The sequence below is a fragment of the Eptesicus fuscus genome, chromosome 3 (genome assembly GCF_027574615.1).
Source record: "Eptesicus fuscus isolate TK198812 chromosome 3, DD_ASM_mEF_20220401, whole genome shotgun sequence".
Classification (NCBI taxonomy): Eukaryota; Metazoa; Chordata; class Mammalia; order Chiroptera; family Vespertilionidae; genus Eptesicus; species Eptesicus fuscus.
Genome location: NC_072475.1, coordinates 59148077 through 59166646, shown reverse-complemented (window position 1 = coordinate 59166646; position 18570 = coordinate 59148077). Strand labels below are relative to the sequence as shown.

General features: G+C 40.7%; 1 protein-coding gene across 2 annotated transcripts in view; it reads left to right on the top strand.

Annotated features, from left to right (window-relative positions):
• The window catches only part of STXBP5L (syntaxin binding protein 5L), a 218925-nt gene that overhangs the window by 34156 nt on the left and 166199 nt on the right, over window positions 1–18570 (top strand). For both annotated transcript variants that reach the window (XM_054713945.1, XM_054713944.1), the window contains exons 3-4: window positions 2544–2625; window positions 13594–13694. In XM_054713945.1, coding sequence (XP_054569920.1) covers window positions 2544–2625; window positions 13594–13694 — 183 coding nt within the window. The remainder of the gene's footprint in view (window positions 1–2543; window positions 2626–13593; window positions 13695–18570) is intronic.

Below are 18570 nucleotides of genomic sequence, written 5' to 3'. Positions count from 1 at the left end.
TGGCTGGCTGGCCCCGCCCCCAATTGGTGGGGGGGAGTGATCGGGGGTGAGGCCAGTTGGGGAGAGGGGCCATGGGCAGTTGGCTGGCCTGCCCTGCTCCTGATCGGAGTGGGGGGGCCAATTGGGGGCAGAGCTGGCTTAGAGGAGGGGCCACAGGATGGTGGGGGCCCATCGGGGGTGGGGCCAGGTGGGGGGAGGGGCTGCAGGTGGTTGGCCAGCTGGCCCTGCCCCTGATCAGGGTGGGAGGGGCCAATCTAGGGTCGGACAAGGGGAGGGGCTGCAGGAGGTTGGCTGTCTGCCCCCCCACTATTGGGGAAGGGGGGGCAATCAGGGATGAGGCCGGCCAGGGGGAGGAGGCCTCGGAAGGTTGGCCACTGGCCCCACCCCTGATTGGGGTAGGGGAAGCCAATCAGGGACAGGACCGGCTCGGGGGAGGGGTGCGGGAGGTTGGCCGCCGGCCCCACCCCTGATTGGGCCAGTTCACTGGCCTAAGTGGTCATCATAGCGACCAGTCATTCCGGTTGTTATGGCGTTCTGGTCGCTGGCTTTTTATATATATAGATTGTTATGTCTTCCTGGTAGATTGATTCCTTTATCCTACCTTATAAAAGAGAAATATGCAAATTGACCACACCTTCGCTACGCCCACAGCCAATCAGAGCGAACAAGATGACGGTTAATTTGCATATGTGGGCACTGAGCGGCCTGGGTCCAGGAAACATCCTCCGGACCCAGGCCGCGCCTAGCCTGTAGGCCCATGCTTAGGTCCTGAGTGGCAGGGGTCCCAGAACGCCCCCTGGCCACTCGAAGCCTATGGGTGTAGGCGCCAAGCCCCGCCCCCAGGGACTTACAAAGGCTCCTGCACAAAGCGGTGGTTTGGGGCCACGCCCCCAGCCAGGCACCTAGGACCAGGGGCTGCTGCTGGCCTCTGGGGTGTGCCGAGACCCTGGTGGCCACTGCTGCGTGCTGCCCAGGGTCCCTGTATGCCCTGAGCCTGAGGCCCATGGTGGGGCTGGCTGCTGGCCTTGGGGTTTTAATTCTTTCATGTTAAACTTACCTATGGCATTGTATTTGAAGTGAGTTTATTATAGACAACATGGATCATTTTTTCTGTTTTATTCTTTTTGAGGTATAATTGACATATAATGCTGTGTTTGTTTCAGGTGTACAACATAATGATTTGATGTTTGTGAATATGTTGAAATGATCACCACAATAAGTCTAGTTAACAGGCATCACCACATATAGTTACAAAATTTTTCTCTTGTATTTTCCACTATCTTAGTAACTTTCAAATATACAGTACAGTATTATTAACTATAGTTATCATGCTGTGCATTACGTCTCCAGATCTTATTTATTTTATAACTGGAAATTTGTACCTTTTGACCATCTTACCAATTTGGCTCCCTAATTCTTGCAACCACCCATTTGTACTCTGTAGCTATCATTTTGGTGTTTTGGGTTGTTTATTTGTTGTTGTTTTTTGTAGATTCTACACGTGAGATAATACAGTATTTGTCTTTCTCTGTCTGACCTATTTTACTTAACAAGATGCCTTCAGTTTCCATCCATGTTGTCACAAATGTCCTTCTTTTTAATGACTGAATTATATTCCATTGTAGGTATACGTACCACATTTTCTTGATTCATTCATTCATCAGTGGACACTTTAGTTGTTTCCATATCTCAGCTATTGTAAATAATGATGAATTGAATATGGGGATGTATATATCTCTTCAAGAGAGTGATTTCACTTTTTTTCTGGGACTGCCCCAGGGGCTATGGCTGTGTATAGGGCCCTTTCAGGATCTCTGGGGGCACAGACAGAAATTTATCCTGTTTTGTGCCTGTGCCAGCAGGCCTGCTTGACACAGAAGCTCAACATAGGCTGAGGCAGGGGGCTAATGAGTTACAGAGCCATTTCAGACTCCAATCTATAACCTGATCAAATTTCATAGCCTTACCTCTAGGGGCTTCCACACTGCAGCTGAAACAGGCTGGAGCTCAAAACTATTTCTGAGTCCACAACCGGGACCAAGGTCTCTATGCCTATTACCTGATCCATTTGTGGACTTGACTCCTCTGGGTCCCTTGGTGTATGGTGTTTGCTGATGACAAATCCAAATCCAAACTGGCCTGTAATCACATTCTCAGGTGTACAGAGCTATTTCCATATTGTTTTTGGAGAGCTGGGTGTGAGCCTGCCTTCTCAAAATGGTTCTCTTCATTCTGGGACTGCCCCAGGGTTTCACAATTTCCTACTTGAATCTAGTAGGCTTCCATGAAGGCCACTTTGTCTGTGTATGGATGCCAGATTATTTTTGTTGTGAGGGATGTCTTATTTGGCCATTTTGCTAATATCCCATGCTATATAATGCAATTTGCATTAACAAAGACTAAGATTTTTCATTTCTTTATTTACAAAAGTTAGGATAACTGAAAAGCAAAATATCAGTTATTAGGTAAGTTAGTTTATTTTTTTTCTTGTTAGTAGAAGTGCTAATTAAAATGTTAGAATCCTTGACTTTTATTGATATTAGACTCGGGAGACCTGGTGTTGATTGTTATTGCCAACATGAAAGTGGTGCAGCTGTCCTGCAGCTCCAATTCTTGATCAATGAGGTAAGGATTTCCTTTTTACTACTTCTCTCTCTCTCTCTCTCTCTCTCTCTCTCTCTCTCTCTGTCTCTCATACTGCATTCATTGATATAATCTTTTTATATTTTGATTCTAAATGCTTAAAGACATATATGTATATAGTATTATTCATGGTTAAAGTTTTCATAAAAACGGTACTCTAGTATTTGTCAGTTTATTAAATTTTAAAAGAAAAAGTTGTATATTTTAGAAGATCCTGTTATTGTATAGAATAATTTGTAGATTATGTAAATGTTTTTTAAATATTACTGAAATATTTCATTGCTTCAGTTACAATAAAACTTTTCTTCTATACACTCTCTGCCCACCAACTTAAATTTTATAATCCAGCACTAGTTTCATGTTTTGTCTTTATACTCCATGAAATAATCTTTTCACTTATGTACCTATGGGCTCTTTTATCTCTGTGTATCTCCACGTACATATGTTGGTATATGTATGAATTTGTATATATTTATGTATCCTTAGCTATTATGACAATTGGTGCCTACCCTACCCATATTTTATAAACTTATGGTGATTAGGAACTTCCTAAGACAAAATATTTACAAAGTTCAGAAAGGTTGAAGATCTTCTATTAGTTGAGGGCTAATTAAGGCCATCTCAACTCAAATTTTTTTTTTTTAAGTGGGAAGATGTTTTATTTAGTTTGAATGGCCATCTCATAGCCTTTTATTTTTTTAAAACTGGAGGCCCAGTGCACGAAATTCGTGCCCGGGGGGGGGGGGGTGTCACTTAGCCCAGCCTGCACCCTCTCCAATCTGGGACCTGTTTAGACCTGGTGGGATCGGGCCTAAACAGGCAGTCGGACATCCCTCTCACAATCCAGGACTGCTGGCTCCCTACTGCTTGCCTGCCTGCCTTCCTGATTGCCCCTAACCGCTTCTGCCTGCCAGCCTGATCACCCCCTAACCACTCTCCTGCCAGCCTGATTGATGTCTAACTGTTCCCCTGCCAGTCTGTTTGCCCCCAACTCTGCCGGCCTGGTCACCCCTAACTGCCCTCCCCTGCTGGCCTAATCGCCCACAACTGCCCTCCCTTGCAGGCCTGGTCCCTCCCAACTGCTCTCCCCTGCTGGCCATCTTGTGGTGGCCATCTTGTGCCCACATGGGGGCAGGATCTTTGACCACATGGGGGCAGCCATCTTGTGTGTTGGAGTGATGGTCAATTTGCATATTGCTCTTTTATTAGATAGGATATTTTTAATAGATTTTTTTTTAAGGAGAGAGTAAGGGAGAGGGAAAGAGAGAAACATCAATGTGAGAATAAAAACATCGATTGGTTGCCTTCAGCACGCCCCCTACTTTGGATTGAGCCCACAACTCAGGCATCGGCCCAGACCAGGAATGGAACTAGCAGTCTTTCAGTGCCCAACCAACTGAGCCACACTGGCCAGGGCGTAGACCTTTTTAAAAAAAAATATTTTAATCCTTCAATTACAGTTGAGATACAATATTGTATTACTTTCAGGTATACAATATAGTGAATATACATTTCTATAACTTACTAAGGGTTCACTCCAATAAGTCTAGTACCCCTCTGACACCATACATAATTATTATATTATTGACTATATCCCTATGGTGTACTTCATTCATATCTCTGTGACTGTTTTTCTAACTGGCAATTTGTACACCTTTTTAAAAAATGTATTGTTTAAAGTATTACATATGTCTCCTTTTTCCTCCATTGACCCCTCCCCAGCCACTCCCACCGCCCCCCCCCCCCCCAGCACATGTCTATTTTGTCTAAGTTGTCCATTTTGTTGGAGTAGAGTTGTATTTTTCTAGGAATATGTCCATTACCTCCAGGTTGTCCAGTTTGTTGAAATAAAGTTGTTCATAGTATTTTTTAACAATCCCTTGTATTTCTGTGGGGTCTGTTGTTATTTCTCCTCTTTCATTTCTGACTTTGTTTATTTGGGTCCTCTCTCTTTGTTTCTTGGTGAGCCTGGCTAGAGGTTCATCAATCTTGTTTATCCTTTCAAAGAACCAGCTCTTGATTTTGTTGATCTTTTGTATTTTTTTTTTTTTTTGGTCTCTCTGTTGTTTATTTCCATTCTGATCTTTATTAGTTCCTTCCTTCTGCTTACTCTGGGCTTTTCTTGTTGCTCTCTTTCTAATTCTTTGAGTTGTGGGGTTAGATTATTTATTTATTTATTTATTTATTTATTTATTTATTTATTTTGAGTTAGCCCTGTAGAGCTATGAACTTCCCTCTCAGGACTGCTTTCACTGTGTCCCATGGATTTTGGATTGTTGTGTTTTCATTGTCAGTTGTTACCAGGATGCTTTTTATTTCTTCTTTGATCTCTTTGGTAACTCAGTCATTGTTTAATAGCATGCTATTTAGCCTCCAAGTGTTTGGGTTTTTATCATTGTTTTAATTGTAGTTATTTCTAATTTTATACCATTGTGATCTGAGAAGATGCTTGATATGATTTCTCTCTTCTTGAATTTGAAGAGACTTTGCCTATGCCCCAATATATGATCTATCTTGGAAATGTCCTATGTGCACTTGAGAAGAATGTATATTCTGTAGCTTTGGGGTGAAATGTTCTGAAGATGTCAATTCCATCTGATCTAGTGAGTCATTTAGGATTGCTATTTCTTTGCTGATTTTTTTTTTTGTTTAGAGGATTTATCGAGTAGTATCAGTGAGATTTTAAAGTCTCCTACTTTGATTGTATTGCTGTTGATATCTTACAGAAGTTTTTTTAAATGTATTAGGGTGCTCCTATATTGGGTGTACATATGTTTACCAAAGTTATATCCTTTTGTTAAATTGCTCCCTTTAGTATTATGAAGTGGCCCTCCTTATCTCTTGTTATGGCCTTCACTTTGAGGGCTGTTTTGTCAGATATAAGTATTGCTACACAAGCTTTTTTTTTTTTTTTTCCATTTCCATTTTCCTGAAAAAAAATTTTCCATTTCTTCACTATCAGTCTGTGTGATTCTTTGTTCTGAGGTAGGTCTCTTGTAGACAGCAAATATATGGGTCATATTTTCTTAGCCATTCAGCTACCCTGTGTCTTTTGATTGAAGCATTTAAACCATTACATTTAAGGTTATTACTAATAGGTACTTTTTGTAGCCATTTTTATTCTTTGTACCTGTATTCCTTCTTCCCTTCCTATTTCTTTTTATGGAAGTCGCTTTAGCATTTATTGCATTGCTGTCTTGGTGGTAATAAACTCCCTTATGCTTTTTTTGTTTGTGAAGCTCCTGATTTCACCTTCAATTTTGAATGATAGCCTTGCTAGATATAGTAGTCTTGGATTCAGTCCTTTGCTTTGCATCACTTTATATATTTCATTCCATTCCCATCTTGCCTGATGTGTTTCTTTTGAGAAATCAGTTGATAGTCTAATGGGAGATCCCTTGTAGATAACTTTCTGTCTCTCTCTGGCAACCTTTAAGATTATTACTTTGTTGTTGATTTAATTATGATGTGTCTTGGTGTCAGTCTTTTTGGATTCATCTTGTTTGGGACTCTGTGAGCTTCTTAGATTTTTGTGAGTTTTTTCTTCCAAAAATCAGGGAAATTTTCTGTCATTATTTCTTCAAACAGATTTTCTAGTACTTGTTTAGCTTCTTCTCAGTCTGGCACCCCTATTATGTGGATGTTGTTTCATTTCATGTTGTCCCATATCTCCCTTAGGCTCTTCTCCTGCTTTTTATTTTTCCAGTTGCTACTCTGCTTGGGTGTTTTTATCTACCTTTTCTTCTCACTGATATGGTCCTCAGCTTCTTCTGGTCTACTGTTGATATTTTCCATTGTGCTCTTTATTGCAGCTATGTCATTCTACATTGCCTCTTGATTCTTCTTCATTTCCTTTTGATTTTTACACATGTTAAATTGTCTTCCATCCTTTACAGCATCCTTATAACTATGGCTCTGAATTCTTTCTCTGACAAATTGCTTGCCTCCATTTTGTTTATTTCCTTTTCTGGTGATTCCTTCTTTTCTTTCATATGGGGTTGTTTCTTTGTCTCTTCATTTTAGTTATTCCTTTGTGGTTGTTTCTATGTACTAGATCAAACTTGTATGTCACCCAGATTTTTTGAGTTTGTTTTATATAGTAGATGTTTTGTGGAAATCATTGGTGCAATCTCTCAAGTCTTCTGGGCTGCATGTCCTTGGGAAGCCCCCTACTTGTGATATTTGGGTTCTCTTGGTATAGTTGGGTCTTGAGTGTTATTGTCCCATTCATGGATGGAGTCTCCTCTCAGGGTGTCTGGTTTTGAGGCTCACTCTGTACCACGTTGACCAAACAGCACAAAATACAACTCAACAAGACACGACACAAAGGGAACAAAAGACGAATGTACTCATGACACCGATAACCCCAATAAAAGTGACCACCAGAGAAAAGAGAATTAGGAGAGAGAAAAGGGAGCAAAAATGATGTTGAGAAAAGAAAAAAAGTAGGGGAGAAAAGAAAAAGAAAATAAAAGGAGAAAACTATATACTAGTATATTGGGAGAAAACACCACAAAATAAACAAATAAACAAATAATGCAAACAACAAACATCCAGAAAAGGGGAGGGGACAGAATCTGTAGAGGCAGAGATTATACAGAAAGTAAGCTTAAGGAATTGAATGAATAGGGGAAGGACCACGGTTTAGTATAGAGAAGGTAGAAGGAGAATGAGTGGATAAGAAGAAAACTAAAAAACAAAATAATCAATAAATAAAAAATAAGATAAAAGAAACAAAAAAATTTAATTTATTCATCTATTTTTAGAAAAGGAGAATTGAGAGAGCAGATTATCTTGAGTTTAGTGAGTGAAACTAATTGAGCAATTAGGAGAAGAAGAGAGCAAGAGAGGAAAAAGAAAAGCATTTAAAAAATTGGATAGCGAAGAAAGAGAAAAGAGAAGGGTGCATGGACATGGAGCAGGGGTGAGGAAATTATATATGAGTAAGCCAACAGAGCCTACAATGCTAATAACGTCAAGAAAGCAGATAAAGAAGACCAATTTTTAACAAAGGGTAAAAAGAAAGGCGAGAGAAAAACTAAAGCGGGGACAGGAGAAGAGAAACAGGATGAAAAAGGGAGAAGTGCCCTGGCTTATTTGGCTCAGTGGATAGAGCATCGACCTGCGGACTGAAGTGTCCTGGGTTCAGTTCCAGTCAATGGCACATGCCTGGGTTGTGGGCTCAATCCTAAGTGGTAGGCATGCAGGAGGCAGCTAAACAGTGATTCTCATCATTGATGTTTCTATCTCCCTTTCCATTCCTCTCTGAAATCAAATAAAAAATATATTTTTTTAAAAAAAGAGAGAAGTGAGGAAGAAAAGGATAAAAAAAGAAAAACTACAAATAAAATAATGTTAAAAAATAAAAATAGAATGAAGAATGTAAATATTTCTCTCTTTTCCGCATCCAGCGTGGCTAGAGAGCAGTCCGGTTCCTGAGTAGGGGCTCCTGGGGATTGAGAAAATGAAAGAAAGAGACAGACACAGAGATGGAAGGAAAAATCTGGGGCTGGGTAGGACCACTGTCCTCTGATGGAGAGATAGGGACCCAGAGCCAATACAGCATGTTTATTTTATGCAGCAAAAACCAGAAAGTTTTACTAAAAGTCAAGACAAAGGAGATTATGTGCTTTCTTAGGTGGGCCTGAGTTGTATTCATTCCTGGTGCTTGGCTGGATTTAGATAACAAAACCCACCCCCCTGGCACCTGGGCTGAAGGTCAAGCTGACAACACTCCTGCCTCTGGCAAGGAGTGTTTCCAGGACATGGCTCTGCCAATGCCACTGGATTCAGCTGACAATAATTAAAGAAATGCTCATGTGTCTTCCCAGGTGCTCTCTACAGAAGGAAAATAATACAAAAAATAAAAGATAAAAAACAAAAATGAAAAAAAAATTTAAAAGATAAAAAAGTGAAGTGTCGTTCACTTCAGCCGAGTTTTAATGCTTCATGGGGGCTGGTTTAAGACCCCATTCTACTATCTGTCTGCCACTTCCCAGTTTCCTGTTAGGTAGTCAGCACCGTGTTGAAGTTCCCAGCAATCTACTGCTCCTCTGTGTCTGTCTCCACAGCCTTGGTTGCAAGCAGGCGGGACCAATCTGCCCACTTTGTTTGTCTGCCTGCTGCCAGTCTTAATTTACTCCAGTGTCTATTTCTGACATGGGCTTTAGGTGGGGGTGTTGCTGTATTAGTTTCTGGACCAAATGGCCCCTCAACCCAGTCCCTGAGGGCTCCCTGGGGCTATTCAGAGTCTTTGTATCCTCTGCAAAGCTTGAGGCTGGGTGCAGCTGCACTAGCTGCCCTAAGGCTGCTGGAAGGGGCTGGCTCTTCAGGATAAAAAGGGCTGCTTAAGTTTGGAGAGTCCAGAATGTGTCAGTGCCAGATTCCTGGTCACCTCTCCCTGTTCTGCACTGTTTCACATCCTCTCCCCAGCCTCCACAAAACTGCACCTCCACCTGCATCGCAGCCTCAGTGAGTGTTTGTAATTGAAAGGTCCTATGAACTGGGTTTAGCAAATAAAAGCAAGGACAAAACAGACAAAACAACCACGCCACTGTGAATTTCTCTCCCCCCAGGAAAGGGAAAACATTTTAAAAAACATCTATATAATAAAGAGGTAATATGCTAATTGGTCCTAACATTGTCACAGTCACGACCAGGCTGCATGCCTGCGTGCAGGCCCATGGCGCTGCCCGGCCCGGAGGGGGGTATCAGGATGGGGGCAGGGCCTCAGCGGAGAGCTCTCAGCACTCCTGCACCAGGGTCTGAAGGTGCAGAAAGGAAGGGAGAGCACATAGGCAGTTATGAGGTTTAGGCTAGGAGGGGAGAGCAGATAGGCAGTTAGGGGGATCAGGCCAGGAGGGGAGAGCAGATAGGCAGTTACAGGGATCATACAAAGAGGGGAGAGCAGTTAAGGGGATCAGGCAAGGAGGGGAGAGCAGTTAGGGCCAGCAGGCCTGCAGGGGAGCAGTTAGGTGCATCAGTCAGGCAGGTGAGCGCTTAGGAGCCAGTGGTTCTGGATTGTGAGAGGGATCCCAGATTGGAGAGGGTACAGGCCAGGCTGAGGGAACCCCCCCCCCAATGCACGAATTTCGTGCACTGGGCCACTAGTTTTATTATAATAGTCATTAGTATTTATAATGACAACCTTTTTGAAGTCTCATTTTTACTGCTTGAGAGATCTCAGCCTTTTTCCTTCTGCATGTGTACTGGCTGGCATAAATTGTTTCCTAGTATTTCCTCTGGGTCTGATTTTCTGAGACTTGTCTTTATAGTCCTATACTTTTCTCTGTGCTACATAACTAAGAAAATATAAAGACAAGCATTGGACATCTTTCCATTGTTTACATGTTTATCCTAAACTACTCACCTTGATCTACTTCACACTCTACTTCTATACTTTTCCCCAGAATTCCAAGTTTCTGACATCATGACTGCTGTTTTCATAGTTTTTAATCTTTTCATAGATCTTCTGTAGTAGTGCTTCTTATATATTCACTTTGCTTGTAAATGAGCCCTCGTCACACTAATAATGTGTTCTTTCATGTGCCCTATCTCTGTTGATGATGTTATGCTCACTGATCCTGTTCATTTCCCTCCAATGATAAATTACTTCCTAGTTTTGTCATAGAATTAATAATACTGACTTCCTCCCTAGACTTACTTAGCTATTACTCTAAAATATCATTGATAGCCCTAACTGGTTTGGCTCAGTGGATAGAGCATCGGCCTGCAAACTGAAGGGTCCCAGGTTCGATTCCAATCAAGGGCATGTACCTTGGTTGCGGGCACATCCCCAGTACGGGGTGTGCAGGAGGCAGCTGATCAATGTTTCTCTCTTATCGATGTTTCTAACTCTCTATCCCTCTCCCTTCCTCTCTGTAAAAAATCAATAATATATATATTTTTAAAAATAAAAAATAAAATATTATTGATATATTTTGCTTTAATTCCATTGCCTTTGGCATATTATATCTTTTGGATAGAACATAACTATTTATTGTGAAGAATGTTTTATTAATTTCCTATATTACATTTTATCCTCACCCTATCCCAAGTGAATTTCCACTTTCCTGAGAAATGAAATCAGTATCTTATATTTAAATAGTAATAATTTTAATTAATTAAGCACTTCCAAGAAATCCTAATAATTTGACAGTTTGTATAGGGTACATTTTATTGCATGGAATGTAATTATCTGTGAGTTCATATTCAAGTGTATATATCAACAAATACCCCTTGAACATGTGTATTTCTACATTTATATACCAACATGCAAATTATACAAATTTTTAAACATTTTCAAAGGGATATACTCTTATTATGATTGGTGTCTTAAAAGTGATTCTTCTTTGAGGCTAAAATCACAGGTATAGGATATAAAGAGGACCATCATAGGATACATGAGTATTTTTATCTTAGGAATTCTTATGAAAAAACACTTAGATTCCTATTTTCTTCTCTAATTCCTGAAGAAGAAATATATTTTAGGAATTTTAATATAGTTCTTCTAGCATCTAAATGGGATAATGATTTTGATATCTGTGATTGATGTTATAAACTAATGAAACATTACTTGTAATAGAGTACTTTGGAAAATATGGAAAGAATTTTAGGTATCTCAGGATCACCATGATTCTGTAAGAACACTTTTGCAGAACACATTTTGATACTCTAGAGTAGCTTTAGGCTTCATCAAGCTTTAGGCAAGCAGTGACATTTTTTGCTGGGAAACTCATAATTGTAAAAGTTCTAATGTCATTTAAGATGATATTACTGAACTCAGTGAAATAAATAGTTTGTGTGTGTGCGTATATATATATGTGTATGAATTCGTGCACGTGTGGGGTCCCTAGGCCTGGCTGGTGATAGGGCCGATTGGGGCTGGGCTGATCGAAACCAGGCCAATCGGGGCCTGCCAACCGGAGTGGAGGGAGGGGGAGAGGGATCGCAGGAGGTTGGCTGGCCACAGGATATTGGCTGTGGGAGCACACTGACCACCAGGGGGCAGCTCCTGCATTGAGTGTCTGCCCCCTGGTGGTCAGTGCACGTCATAGCTACTGGTCTACTGGTCGTTCCAGTCATTTAGTCATAATTGTCACTTAGGCTTTTATATATATAGGTATGGTATCTGCCCTATTAACTAGAAAATAGCCTATTGTATTTGAAATAGGATTTATTTGTATTTGGAGGTTTTGTATAAAAAGAATCTCAACATTATTTTTGAAGTTGTACTGAATTCTAGTTGGAAAAATGTTTTCTTTTATTATAAACTAGAGGCCCAGTGCACGAAGTTAGTGCACAGGGGGAGGGAGGTGTCCCTCAGCCCAGCCTGCACCCTCTCCAATCTGGGACCCCTCGAGGAATGTCCAACAGATATCCCTCTCACAATCCAGGACTGCTGGCTCCCAACTGTTCGCCTGCCTGCCTTCCTGATTGCTCCTAACCACTTCGGCCTGCCAGCCTGATCACCCCCTAACCACACCCCTGCCAGCCTGATCGACGCCTAACTGCTCCCCTGCCAGCCTGTTTGCCCCTAACTGCCCTCCCCTGCAGGCCTGGTCACCCCCAACTTCCCTCCTCTGCCAACCTGGTCCCTCCCAACTGCCTGGTCCCTCCCAACTGCCCTCCCCTGCTGGCCATCTTGTGGTGGCCATCTTGTGTCCACATGGGGGCAGGACCTTTGACCACATGGGGACAGCCATCTTGTGTATTGGAGTGATGGTCAATCTACATATTACTCTTTTATTAGATAGGATAGAGGCCTGGTGCATGGGTGGGGGCCAGCTGTTTTGCCCTGAAGGGTGTCCTGGATCAGGGTGGGGGTTCCCTTGGGGCATGGGGTGGCCTGGGCGAGGGGCCTGTGGTGGTTTGCAGGCTGGCCACGCCCCCCAGCGACCCAAGCGAAGGCCCTGGTATCTGGGATTTGTTTATCTTCTACAATTGAAATTTTGTAGCCTGGAGCAGAGCCAAGCCTTTGCTCGCTCCGTGGCGGTATCCATTTCTGTTGGGATTTATTTATCTTCTATAATTGAAACTTTGTAGCCTTAAGCGGAGGCCAAGGCAGGCCAGGACTGCAGAAGCTTGGCTTCCTTCATTGCCGGGGGCAACCCTAGCCTCCTGCTCTCTCCAGCTCCATGGCTGCCACCATTTTTGTTGGGATTTATTTATCTTCTATAATTGAAACTTTGTAGCCTGGAGTGGAGGCCTGTGCTGGCCAGGGTGTGCGGAAAGCTTGGCTTCCTCCATTGCCGGGGAAACCCAAGCCTCCCTCCTGCTCTCTCCGTGGCTGCAGCCATCTTGGTTGGGTTAATTTGCATACTTGCTCCTGATTGGCTGGTGGACATGGCTTGTGGATGTAACGGAGTGATGGTTAATTTGCATATTACTCTTTTATTGGATAGGATGTTTTTTTATTATAGATGAAACTTCTTGAACTATAAAAACAATCAAATTATACCAAATATACTTTTTAGGAAGAATATATACTTTTTAACTATAGTATATAGAAAATTCTTACAAATGGAGAATTTTTATATGACTAGATTGAATTTTAAAATTACGTTGGATATTTGCTTCTCTGCAAAGCTATATAGTACATGTGTGAATAGTAGGAAAAAAAAAGGTTTTTTTCAAAGACAATAGAAAAAACCTTTAATAGTCACAGTGATGCTTACTATAATTATTCCTTTCTATTGGTATATGCATATTCCTTGAGCTAGTCATCCTGACCAGTCCCTATGCAAAGTTTACTTGTTTCTTCCACTTCAGCATTCTTATCCTTCCTGATTGAGGTATGTGCAGTTGAACTTCCTTGTATTTCTAGGTTATATAGATACAAATAACTCTTCAAGGAGTGAAAAATTCAGTAAACTAGTTTGTTGTTTTTCCGTCACAAAAAGTCCCAAGTTAAATAAATCACTTGCTGAATTTGTCTTCTTTTTATTCCAGGGTGCTTTGGTCAGTGCAGGTTCAGATGATACACTCCATTTGTGGAACCTTAGACAAAAAAGACCAGCTATTCTTCATTCTCTTAAATTTAATCGAGAACGGTAAGAATGTGTGAGTTAAACAATTTATTAATGTACAATAAAATTATTTCCTGAACAAATTATGTTAACTTTTCAAAGACCTTTTTCATAATCATAATAGCTAGAAATAATCTAATGTTTATGATTGTTTTATTATAGTTAATTTTCATAGAAAATTCATAGTTGATATAGATTTAGTCATCTACTAATGGATAATTCCTAACATTTTTGTTCTCCTTGCTAAAAACCAGGGTTCTGGAAAGGGATCTGAGGCTGTTAAGCCACAATGTGTACCTAAAAGTTAAAAAACAAAACCTTTTTTTCTTTTAAATGTCTAAAGAGCACAAAATTGATCCTTTTTTTTTTTTTTACTGCTGCATGGTATTTCATGGTATAAATGTATCACAGCTTCTTTATCCACTCACCTACTGATGGGCACTTGGGCTGTTTCCAGATCTTAGCACTTGCAAATTGTGCTGCTGTGAACATAGGGGTGCATACATCCTTTCTGATTGGTGTTTCGGGTTTCTTGGGCTATATTCCTAGAAGTGGGATCTCTGGGTCAAATGGCAGTTCCATATTTAATTTTTTGAGGGAATTCCATACTGTTTTCCATAATGACTGCACCAGTCTGCCATTATGTCTGTCAGCAGTGTACTAGGTTTCCGTTTTCTCCATATTCTCACCAGCCCTTATTATCTGTTGATTTGTTGACAGGTGTGAGGTTGTTTTGCTAAGCAACATAAACCAGTCAGAGAAAGACAAGTATCACATGATCTCACTCATATGTGGAATCTAATAAAATAAATTGTTTAACAAAATAGATCAAGAGAGCCGAAACCGGTTTGGCTCAATGGATAGAGCGTCGGCCTTCGGACTCAAGGGTCCCAGGTTCGATTCCGGTCAAGGGCATGTACCTTGGTTGCGGGCACATCCCCAGGAGGGGGTGTGCAAGAGGCAGCTGATCGATGTTTCTCTCTCATCGATGTTTCTAACTCTCTATCCCTCTCTCTTCCTCTCTGTAAAAAATCAATAAAATATATTTAAAAAAAATAGATCAAGAGACATAAAAGCATGGAACAGATTGTTGAACCTCAGAGGAAAGGCAGGGGTAGGTGGGTGTGAAGAGATCAACCAAAGAACTTGTGTTTGTGTATGCATAACCCATGGACACAGAGAATAGGGTAGTGGAGGCCTAGGATGGAAGTGGTGGGGAGGCAGGATAAAACAAAAATAAGAAAAAACATATCCTTGGGTGAGGATTTAAAAAAAGAGAGCTCAAAATTGAAAAAAATACAAATCTATTATAAACGCTTTTCACCTATGGGGAAAAAATGTACAAACTTGAATTTTCTTCCAGTAACTTGGTGCTCAGAAAACAGAAAGGCTGATTATGAAACTCCAATCCGTAGGCTGCGGATAGAGAAAGGGTGTCACTTGGACCTATGGGTCAGTGCCTAATTATCTCAATTGAGGTGGATTTAATTGGAAGTAACATAAAATGCAAGCTGACAGATTTTGGAAAAATTTAAATCATAGGAACTTTGTATGCATTGCCTATTTTAATGCTTACAAATATATATATATATTTTTTCTTTTTTTAAAAAAAGAAATGCATTAACTTAAATTTGAGAATAATCCTTGATACTCTTGACTAGAGAATAATCATGCACTATCACAATTTTTACTATAAATTTTAGTGTTTTTTCTTTATTTATTAAAGCACTTCAGCCCTTGGTCTTATAATCTTTAAAGACAGCAATCAGCCTTTGATTTTCGAGAATTAGATATTTCAGCTGCTTTGGATGGATGACTCCTGTCAAATCTGATTTTAAACCTAAATATGGAAGAAAAGCTGTTTTGATTTCTGTAGTGCATAATCTGAAAAATGAATAAGGTCAAACATTCACATTTTATGCATATTAACAGCCCTTGCTATCATCTATACTAATAAAAGGGTAATATGCTAATTAGACTAGGTTGACTGGCCATCTTCCAGGCATCCAACTTCCTTCCGGACAAAGCCATGGTGGTGGGGGCCGAGGCAGAGGCAGTTAGGGGCAATCAGGCCAGCAGGGGATTGCAGTCGGGAGTGAGATCAGGCCGGCAGGGGAGGCGAGTGGTTAGGGATGATCAGGCAGGCAGAAGGGTTAGGGGCGATCAGGCAGGAGCCAGTCGTCCCGGGTTGTGAGAGGTATGTCTGACTGCTGGTTTAGGCCTGATCCCACAGGACATCCCCTGTGGGGTCCCAGATTGGAGAGGGTGCAGGACAGGCTGAGGAACCCCCCTCCGTGCATGAATTTCATGCACTGGGCCTCTAGTTAATCATAAATTGTCTAATGTTGGGGAAAGCATAGAGACATTTTATATGGCTTTCAAGTAAAATTCAATATGTAGGTTATGATATACAGACCTTAAATTACTTGTATTTACTATACAAGAGTTTATTTTTTCTATCTGTGGTGTTTTTCTTCATATTTCTATAATGTCCTTGATTTTGTCTCCTTTGATTTTTGGTTTTCCTAATAACTTTTTATATTGAGACTTCGGGGTTGTAGTTTTTCTTGAGAATTTAATTCTTTTCTAGCTTCAGTAAAAGTATTGATTTTCAGTTTGTTAGGCCTTTCTCTTCTATTTGTTTTAACCATTGAGTTTTGAGAATTTTACATTTTATTCTAGATAAATTTTCTAGTCCTTTGTTGGATATGTGGTTTGCAAATATTTTCTCCCAGTCGATAGTGTGTGAAGACCCTTTTAATAGGGTCTTACATAGAGAAAATATTTTAAATTTTTATGAAGCCCAATTTATTAATTCTTTCATTATGGACCATACTTTTACATAAAATCTAAAAGTTGGTTGCTTAGTCCTAGTTCCCAAGAAGTTTCTTCTATTTTTAAAAAGTTTTATATTTTATATATAAATGTATGCTCTGTTTTGAGTTAATTTTTGTGTAAGGTTTGAAGTGTAGCTGGAGATTCATTTTTGTCTCAGTAGATATTCAATTCTCCGGTACACGAAATTCGTGCACTGCAGGAGGTCCCTCAGCCCCACCTGCGCCCTCTCGCAATCTGGGACCCCTCGGGTAGAGTCCCTAGGCCTGGAGGGTGATCAGGGCCTATGGGGGCTTTCCTTCCCCCAGCTGCCGGCAGCTGGCCCCACCCCTGCTGCTGCCACTGCTTGCCATCTGTGCAGTGCTGCCTCCCCTCCCCCACCACTGGTCGCCTCCCTCTGTGGGCAACAGGTGTGGGGTGTGATTGCTTGGCTGGCCTGGGCCTCCCTCTTTGGGGCGATTGATCATGGGACTCCGTGGTCAGTTGTCCAGCAGAGGGTGGCCTGGACCTTCCTCTGCAGGGCGATCATGGGGCAATGGCACGGCCCCCTCAAACAATCGCATCACACCTGCCATGGCTGGCCTGGCGCCAGTGCGTGTCATAGCATGGTCATCCGGAAGGTCGTTCTGCTGTTTGGTCCAATTTACATTTTACACTTTGGTTATTATAGATATGTAAATGTATGCTCTGCTTTGAGTTCATTTTTGTGTAATGTTTGAAGTGTAGCTGGAGATTCATTTTTGTCTCAGTAGATATTCATTTCTCCACTACCATTTGTTGACCTCTTTCATTCAATTGCCTCACACATTTGTCAAAAGTATGTTGGAGCCCTAACCAGTTTGGCTCAGTGGATAGAGCGTTGGCCTGCGGACTCAAGGGTCCCAGGTTCGATTCTGGTCAAGGGCATGTACCTTGGTTGCGGGCACATACCCAGTGGGGAGTGTGCAGGAGGCAGCTGATCGATGTTTCTCTCTCATTGAAGTTTCTAACTCTCTATCCCTCTCCCTTCCTCTCTGTAAAAAATCAATAAAAATATATTTTAAAATATAAATAAAGGCATTGCCAGGGCCATTCTTAAACAAACAACAAAAAAAGTATGTTGGATATATTAAGTGGGTTTATTTTTTGTGTTCTCTGTTCTGTTCAGTTGATCTATGTGTCTGTTCCTTTGCCAATGCCACACAATTTTGATTATTGTAGGTATATATTAGGTCTTGAAATTGGGTAGACTGATGCCTCCTACTTTATTCTTCTTTTTCCCAAATACTTTAGCTATTCTAGTTTCTTTGCCTTTTCATATAAATTTTAGAATAAGCATATCTACAAAAATATATTTTCAGAGTTTTATAAAAGCATGAATTAACATTTTTATTTTACTGAATATTAAAATCCATGAACACAGTATATCTCTTAGATCTTTTATTTCTTTCATGTGGGTTTTGTGGTTTTTAGCATATAAGTTATATAATTGCTTTTTATATTTCTGTCTCAGTATATCGTATTTTAAGTGATTTTAAATGGTATTGCACTTTAAATTTCAGCTTTTACATGTTTCATATAAATATATAGAAATACAATTGAGTTTTATGTTTATCTTGCTTATATGATGAAATGTTGCGGAACTCATATTAATTGTAAGAGATTCTTTATAGATTTCTTGGTATTTTCTAACTAGACCATCATGTATCTCATCTGCAAATAGGGAACTTTTCTTTCTTTCCTATCTACATGCCTTTATTTCCTTTCTTGCACTGGCTAGAACTTCCAATACTATGTTGAAGAAGAGTATTCTTCAACGCCTACACCTTTATTGAGTTCTAATAGACCCCCAAAAAATGAATGTCTTTAAATTAGACAGTTTGTTTTTCTTTTTTAAAAAAATATTTTTATTGATTTCAGAGAGGAAGGGCAAGGGAGAGAGAGATAGAAACATCAATGATGAACTGCCTCCTGCATGCCCCACACTAGGGATAGAAGCTCACAACCCAGGCATGTGCCCCGACTGGGAATCAAACCGTGACCTCCTGGTTCACAGGTTGATGTTCAACCACTGAGCCACACCGGC